At 42.3% G+C, this 7,663-nt stretch overlaps 1 protein-coding gene across 2 annotated transcripts in view; it reads left to right on the forward strand.

Annotated features, from left to right (window-relative positions):
- Nucleotides 1-2,813: 2,813 nt before the first annotated feature.
- The window catches only part of CNGA3 (cyclic nucleotide gated channel alpha 3), a 56,563-nt gene continuing 51,713 nt past the window's right edge, over nucleotides 2,814-7,663 (forward strand). For both annotated transcript variants that reach the window (XM_019525607.1, XM_019525606.1), the window contains exon 1: nucleotides 2,814-2,934. In XM_019525607.1, the coding sequence (XP_019381152.1) occupies nucleotides 2,834-2,934 (101 nt within the window). In that variant the 5' untranslated portion in view covers nucleotides 2,814-2,833. The remainder of the gene's footprint in view (nucleotides 2,935-7,663) is intronic.

Below are 7,663 nucleotides of genomic sequence, written 5' to 3' on the forward strand. Positions count from 1 at the left end.
TTGGAGACTCTCTTCATTCTGGAATGGCATTAGAAATAATCACCTAAACAGTCCAGAAAGAGAGAAAGGAAGAGAGGGTGTGACTCTGGCTCAGTGAGGTGACACCCCCCTGGGAGGAAGAGAGGGAATTCTGTGTTCTTTTCCTTCTACCAAAACTATTTATGCATTTTATATTAGAGAATCATTACTTAAATACCCCTGGCAAGAGCAGTGGCCAGCAGGACTTCTTTCTTCCAGGGGAATGCCATAAACATTAGGCTACAGCGATTTGTTTCTACTCACTTTTTCATTTTACCCTATGAATCTTTCATTCATGGTTGTTCAGTAGTTCAGCTTAAACAGGATGGGGAAAGCCCACCACCATCAATATAGCTTCCCATAGGCCGTGGAATAGGGTGGGCCACCTGGGCCATGGCCCAACCAACTTTTAGCACTTTAATTTATATAACCTACAAATACGCAATTGTCATTCCAGTTAAAATTGTATAGCTATTTTTTTAACTACATAGCTAGCTAAATTAATGTGCTAAAAATTGGTTGGGCCATGGCTTGGGTGGCCCACCTTGTTCCGTGGCCTATGTAGCTCCCCCTGGTGGTGAGGGCGCTCACTCGGGGAGTGGGAGATACGGGTTTCAATATCTTCAGGATGGACCTAGAAGCAGGTCTTTGACTTGTTGGGCAGGTACTTTTATTACTATCCTTTGGGGCAAATGGTGATTGCATCCTATTTCCCCACCAGCCAAATTCAAGAATAAATGGGGGGCACTATTCTTTATGCTAAACACGAAGGCGCTGTCATTTAGGCCTTTCTGGTACAGGTCAGTGCCTACCCCCTGAGCTTTCTGGATCCTGATGTAACTGAAGTACTTTCCTTGCAGCCATGAATCGAATACCAAAGATCCAGGGAAGAGCAAAAGTTCAGATGCATCCCTGTAGCTTAGTTTCCTGTTAGCTAGCTATAGGCATCTTTCTGCTGAGACACTAGGGAACTATCAACCAAGTAGGTAAATGTGATTCTATTCCACACTGTTCGGGTCCATGAAAAAGAGTTAATGCAGGTAGTGAGTGGGTGGTTCATCTACAAAAGTAGATACATTTAGGAATTTTCAGGACTTGAACAAGATAAAATAGGATCCTACCTAGGTGTCTAAGAGTGGAAACAGACATCACCAAAATTTTCATGGCTGCACAAAGGCCAAGCAAACAGATGTTCATACCCTTTGTCATGCTGCAAATCCCCCAAATTTGTGGGTACAATATAGGTGGTATCAGTTTGTGCTCTTTTATTGTGGAAGATGTCTGTTAGGTATATGGTGGGAGAATTCAGTCAGCCCAGAGCTGCCCATACAGCTGGGAATTGCCAGTTCCCCATTCGCTACAGTCCTGGAGTGCAGAGGATCAGGCCCCAAAGCCCTAGAAGCACTTGGCTGGGTTTCTTTGTTTGGGATTCTCTAAGGGATTCTCTAAGCTCCTGTCAACACTTTGGTGTGGTCTTGGGGCTGGGACCACGCTGGTAAGTCAAACATGCTTTGGTGCCATCCTGGGACTAAGATTGCCAGTCATCTGATTGGCAGTCTCAGCCCCAGGATTGCACTGGAGCCAGCTTTCCCCTCTTGCAGAGACGTGGCCTGGAGATTCCCTGGGGTGCATCTCTGCAAGAGGGGAACATGTTGCCCCTATCCCACAGGATTGAGGAGTAGGACAACAGGCAACATGCATTTCACCTAGTGAAGCAGATCAGCTTCCCTTGGCACATCTATTTATACCCTAAGATCATTTAGGTGTAGCTCCTAGGCCCACAAGTGAACATAAGTGCTTAAATGTGATCTTATTCCACCCTGCTTGACTTCCTGAGAAACTGTTAATACAAAAGGTGGGTGGGTCTTCCTCCTCCTTGCTGCTTTTTTTGTGATTCAGTCTTAGGGATCAGATGATAATGTATTACCAAAGTAGGTATATTAATAGATTTTTAGCCACTCAAAGGTGGAATAGAAAAACACTCGGCTTTCTAAGTCCACTTATGCACCTAATAGATGGAATAGAATCTGGCCCCAGATGTCTAGCCATGTCAATTTGAATCACCACCCTGGGTCATAGAATCGAAAATATAAGCTTTGCAACAGTGGCCTAAAATACATTAGAGGTGCCTTAGAAGACAATTAGGACCTGGCCCTGGACAGAGTGAGAGCAATAAAAGGAAGCTCACAAGAAAACGAAGGTTTTAGATACTGCAGGGTTTAGAATGGTATGTCATAAAGTATAGGGTCACACATTAAATGATGAAGGAAAAAAAAGCATGATTATTCATTCAGTTAGCTCACTCCACACAGTGCAGTGAGCAAGGGGTTCTTGAGGAAAAATAGGATGTGGCCATGTAATTAAATTCTACCATAAGATGTATTAAGATTGAATGAATAACCTTAATTCATAGACCATCTAAGTTTTTTGGCGGGCTTGCTCAACTTAATATAATTCTAACAGGATTTTTAAATGCAGGCGTATTATATATCATACTTGTTATAGTAAGTATTTATAGTGTCTAGAGGCTAAAAATATCTATTGTGTTTTCTAATTTAGTTCTACACCAATGAAGCATTATTTTCCATTGTGCATTCTCTGGCATTTTGTTCTGTCTAGTTTACATGCTCAAAGTAATGCTCTTGTCGCATTTACAAATATCACTCACTAGTCTCCAAATTACTAAGATATTTTGCTTTTTTAATAAATCTTTCTTTTTAATATGTACCATGTTTGATGTCTTTTGCTGGTTTTCCAACATTTGTGTGTGTGTGTGTGTTTCAGCTGTCATTTGGATGTTGATATGTAAAGCAAAATGGCTAAAATCAACACCCAGCATTCCTACCCTAGTATGCACAGGCTGTCTGTCAGAGCCTCTGATGATGATGTCGAACGAATTGAAAATGGCTTTAGCAGGTAATACATTTCTTTCATTTTAGTCAATCACGATATATTTTTAGCCACCTCTGTAGCACAGTGCATTAAGGGAGAGTGTGTATATGTAATCATTGACCCAGCACAGTTAACAGAGTTTCAACTGCTAATAAATGCAACGAGCTAAACAGTAGATGGGCTTGAACTCTGGCTGTTAGAACCTGCATTCCTCAAGTAGCAAAACTCTTGTTCACTTCAGGAGGAATTAACAGGTGCTCAGGAAAGATAAATCCTATTCTTGGAGCACTTCTCAGATTACTAAGCAGGTCAGGAGGCTTTCTGTAGCACCCATCACTCTCCCAGCTATTGAATCTGCTTAGCTGCAATCCTCTGGCTTCAGTGACAGGTCATCTTTCAAACTGCCCTGCAGTCTGGGGCACAACAAACCTTTGCCAGAACTGTAGTCTGCAGAACATGAGGTGCATCCTACTGCTTTTTCAGGGTCCTCCACTCCCCCACCAGTGGAGCTACCTTACCCCTTCAGGGCTCTCTGTGGGCTTGGGGGACTTGGAAAATGCCTGGGGACTTAAAACATAGCAGTGGACCTGTGTTAATGTGCTATAAGACTTCAATTATGTTCTGAGTTTAGACAAGCCCACGGCCTGCAGAGAGATGAGGGAAAGCAGAATCTGCAGTAGTCATGCTTTCTCAGCTAACGTAGGCACAGTGGGGCCAGCCACTGTTTACTGCTAATGTATAGTGTCTGAGACTGGAGAAACCCCTAGACCTGATTAGAGTTTCTGTGTGAATGATGGGTTGGGATGGTAAGTAACAAATGGGGGGCCTGGAGACACCCAGGGGCACCCTGTTAGCCCACACACGTTTCCTCTTGTGTAGCCTCAACACTTTCTTCCATGTGGGCTGCCTAGGAATGTGCACAGCTGCATGATAAACAGAGCTGGTCTTGTTCCTTACAGAGAGGCCTGGTTGACCTAGAGGTACTACACAATGGCCTTGCTTGTGAAGATTTACAGCTGCCGTGACTGCAGGTCTTAACACTGGCTTTGTGTCCAATGCTCAGTGACTCCCTCAGGAGAGTAGGAAAAATGCAGCTGAAAATGAAAGCCTTTCTTTCCTTCTTTCTTTGATGTCCTCTCAGTACAAGATATCAGAGCCTGACAGCTTCTAGAACAGAATTACAAATATGCAGTTGTGAGTGTATTTTTGCCAAGGTTTAAATATTTAACTGAGTCATTACACTCATTACAATCAGCAACAGCATCAAAGGTAATGACTTGATTATCACAGCTAAAGGGGTAGAAATATGTAAGTTTGCAGCAAGAATTTCAGTCTATCAGGATGACGGTGATCCTGGGAAGACATGGATTTAAAACCATCCATTTGCTGTGAACAACATTAATTACAGGAAATTGTAGATGAGTAACAAGATGTAAGCTCACTCTTGAAATGAGATGACACATTAAAGGTTTGTAAGGTGTTCTTAACAAAATATAGAATACTCTTGTAACATCCAGCAGCTGTTCACATTCACACTTGCACAGCTGGAGAGAGAGAGAGAGAGAGATATTTATTTATTTATTTATCAAGAAATAGCATAGTTTGGATTAGTTGACCTCTGAGTAAGAAGTATGTGATGTAAGTAATGAGACAAGCTTCTGAATGTTTTGATAACATTGCAGCATTCTGCAAAACGCATGCAGTTTTACAAAAGTGTTACTCATATGATTGAAAGGAAAATGGGGAATAGAGCTTATGAACCTTCTTGCTACAGAAAATGTTAGAGAGTTTGGCCTTATGGAAAAAGAGTTTGAATGGATAGGGATCTCTGGTAGGTCCTATGCAGCAAGATGTGATTGCTTCATTTATTCTGTTTCATGTTCTTCAAAAGCTGGTTCTAGTCTCCAAACCCACAATTAGACTATTTATTGTATAACTTCAGACATTATTAGACTTTAAGGGAGAATCCCCCCTCCCCTTCCAGTTCCTTCTTTCTCTAAGGCCTGAGACATATGTAAGATTTGAAGTGCTTCAAAAAATGAAGCACTTCAGCTGTGGACAGATGTGCAGCCCCTTGCCATACTTTCCTTTCTGCTAGAATGCTTCCAAATCTCCACAACAGCATGACTGAGTGCCCACCTCCACTCACCAGAACTGCAGTGCTCCCCCCTGCTCTTTAGCTGGTGGGTACAGTGGGGGACTCCTTGGTCCTGAATGGCCCCCCACCCACACAGGGTGGGGAAGGGGAGTGGGGAAAACAGGCAATGAGCATCCCCCTATGTGCTCAGCTTCCAGCTTCCTGGTTCCAGAGGCTCCTGGGGTTGGAGAGAGCAATTCCCTGCATAGCTCTCTCCACCTCTAGGAACTGCTGAGAATGACTGAGTGCCCACCTCCACTCACCAGAACTGCAGTGCTCCCCCCTGCTGGAATGGGGAAACCCCTGGACCCTCCTACTAGAAGAGGGAGACCAACATCAGAGATGTGCAGGGATTCCTGCTCTCTAGCCCCAGGGACAGATGAAGACATTGGAGAATATTCATTTGCTGTCTGCCCTGCTCTCCACCTCCACATCTCAGGATGCCAGAGGACTAAGCAACCCCCTGTCAAGCTCTGTAGAGCATGCAGTCATAACTGGAAGTGCTTGAAAATAAAGTGCTTCCAAGCCGCTACTATTTCAATCCACAGTTATTCTGAAGCACTTTTTTTGCCATTTTTGGAGTGCTTCATAGGACTTGGATGCCAGTCTACTTACCCTTTGAAGCACTTTGAAGGTGTATGAAGTGCTTCAAAGGTTATACTTGTCCAGGAGCTTATTCTTCAGCTTCAAGTGTTTGGAGGAGGACAGTGCTAGTTAGCTGATGGCCTTGGGCCTATGCCTGATCCCTTTCTGTAGGCAAATATCCCTATATTCATTTATTTATGATTTGCTGCCATATGGATCTAATTCAAACCACATCCCAAGAGGTGTTTATTCACACCTCTCGGTAGAGCAGACATATGTTAAGCATTGCACAGAAGTTAGAAGAATAGCATGATTATATCCTGGCATTAAAAAAAAAATAAATCAACTGCTAAATACCTTCAAAACCATGAATTTGTTTTAAGAATTGTAGGATATTTAAAATAGCAAATGTGGGAGTTGTTTCATGTACTTTCTCGCTAGGGGATACACACTTTCAAGTTTTCCCCCCTCAAGTATGAAGACTAGAAACTTACTTTGTAAACAGAAGGAAGCAGATTTCTGCATATGACCCCAGAGATGAGGGTTTAAGAAAAACTGCAGATATAGTGAGACCTGGCAATGGTGGCTGGAGAGGTTGTCTTACAGTGGGACACAGACAAATATCCAGTGTAAGTATCATAACATAAGATCAGCCCAGTTGCAAAAAGTCTCAAGGTTCATGCAGCCAGATTAATACAGGAAATGCCCTTTTTAAAATGGAAGTCAAGCAAGGAAAAAAATAAAAAGAAAGAAAAATATAAATAAAATAAATAGAAAGAAGAGAAATCAGAAAACCCAAACAAAACAGTCCAAAATATACTAAGATAGCAATCCACCTATCCAGCACTGGCCTCTTGGCCAAAGCTTGAGGAAAGCCTTGCACTTTCTGAAAGCTAAACTAGTAGAGGAAATTATCATCCTCTTCTGTACATGCTCAGTCACTATCAAGAAGCAGTCTCACCCACGTGACGGGGGGTCTTTCTATTGATTTAAATAGTCACTGGTTGGATTCTGATTACATTTATGACTTAAATTATGTCTACATGGCACAATGCACCAGAAGCAGTATAGGCAGGTTAGCCTGGTGCTCTGCCTGAGGTAATATACTCTGCTTCTTAGGCTACAGTGCTTTTGATTTATTTAGTTCAGCTCTGCCATAACTATCTCTACATGGCACTGTACTGAGCCATACATATAATGTGTCAACTGATCTCAAATAGATTGAAAGCTAGTCTCTCACATAGGACTCAGACTTATCACTTGATAGATCAAAGTTATCAGCTTGAATTACATCCACTATCAAATATAAAACTTGCATAAAAAGATGAAGAGCTAGGGTTATATGTTTCCTGTAGCTAACACTTTCAAGACAGATAGCTCCATGCTTCCCAGATGACACCTCAAATAATACTATAGAAATGTAATTATATTAAACATGTTTATTACTTTCCAATTTTGTGAGGGCATAGCAAAGTCCAGATTTTTAATTTGTGAGGGCTACAAAATACTGAGGAGGCTATTGTGAGCAAGCTGAATAATAGATGTATTTGCTAATGCATGGTAAATTAACCAAGACTAAGCTCCATGCCACTGCAGCGAGATTACTACCTATATCCCGCGTAGGTCAGATTAAGTTAGCTCAGTTATCTCAGCACCAAAGTGGAGTCTGTAGTACGGATGTGCCTTTTGCCAGATCTGGCATCTGCATACTTAACTCCTTACCAAATGCCAACAAGTATCCAAACAGAGCAGTGCTAGTATCAATGAAAAGGAGGTTGAGTGTAGAGACTTTTAGGGAAAAGTAAGTCAAAGAAGCCAGGAAATAATGTCTTTTGTGTAGTGAGTCTCACCTGCCTGGATTTTGTTCAGACCATATGAATACGTGTCCAATACCTTATAGTTTCATAGTTTCATAGTTTCTAGGGTCGGAAGGGACCTGAGCAGATCATCTAGTCCGACCCCCTGCCATGGCAGGAAGAGCACTGGGGTCAAATGACCCCAGTAAGGTGGTCATCCAACCTCCTCTTAAAA

Source organism: Gavialis gangeticus, unplaced genomic scaffold (genome assembly GCF_001723915.1).
Source record: "Gavialis gangeticus isolate Ggan-Ray unplaced genomic scaffold, GavGan_comp1, whole genome shotgun sequence".
Lineage (NCBI taxonomy): Eukaryota > Metazoa > Chordata > Crocodylia > Gavialidae > Gavialis > Gavialis gangeticus.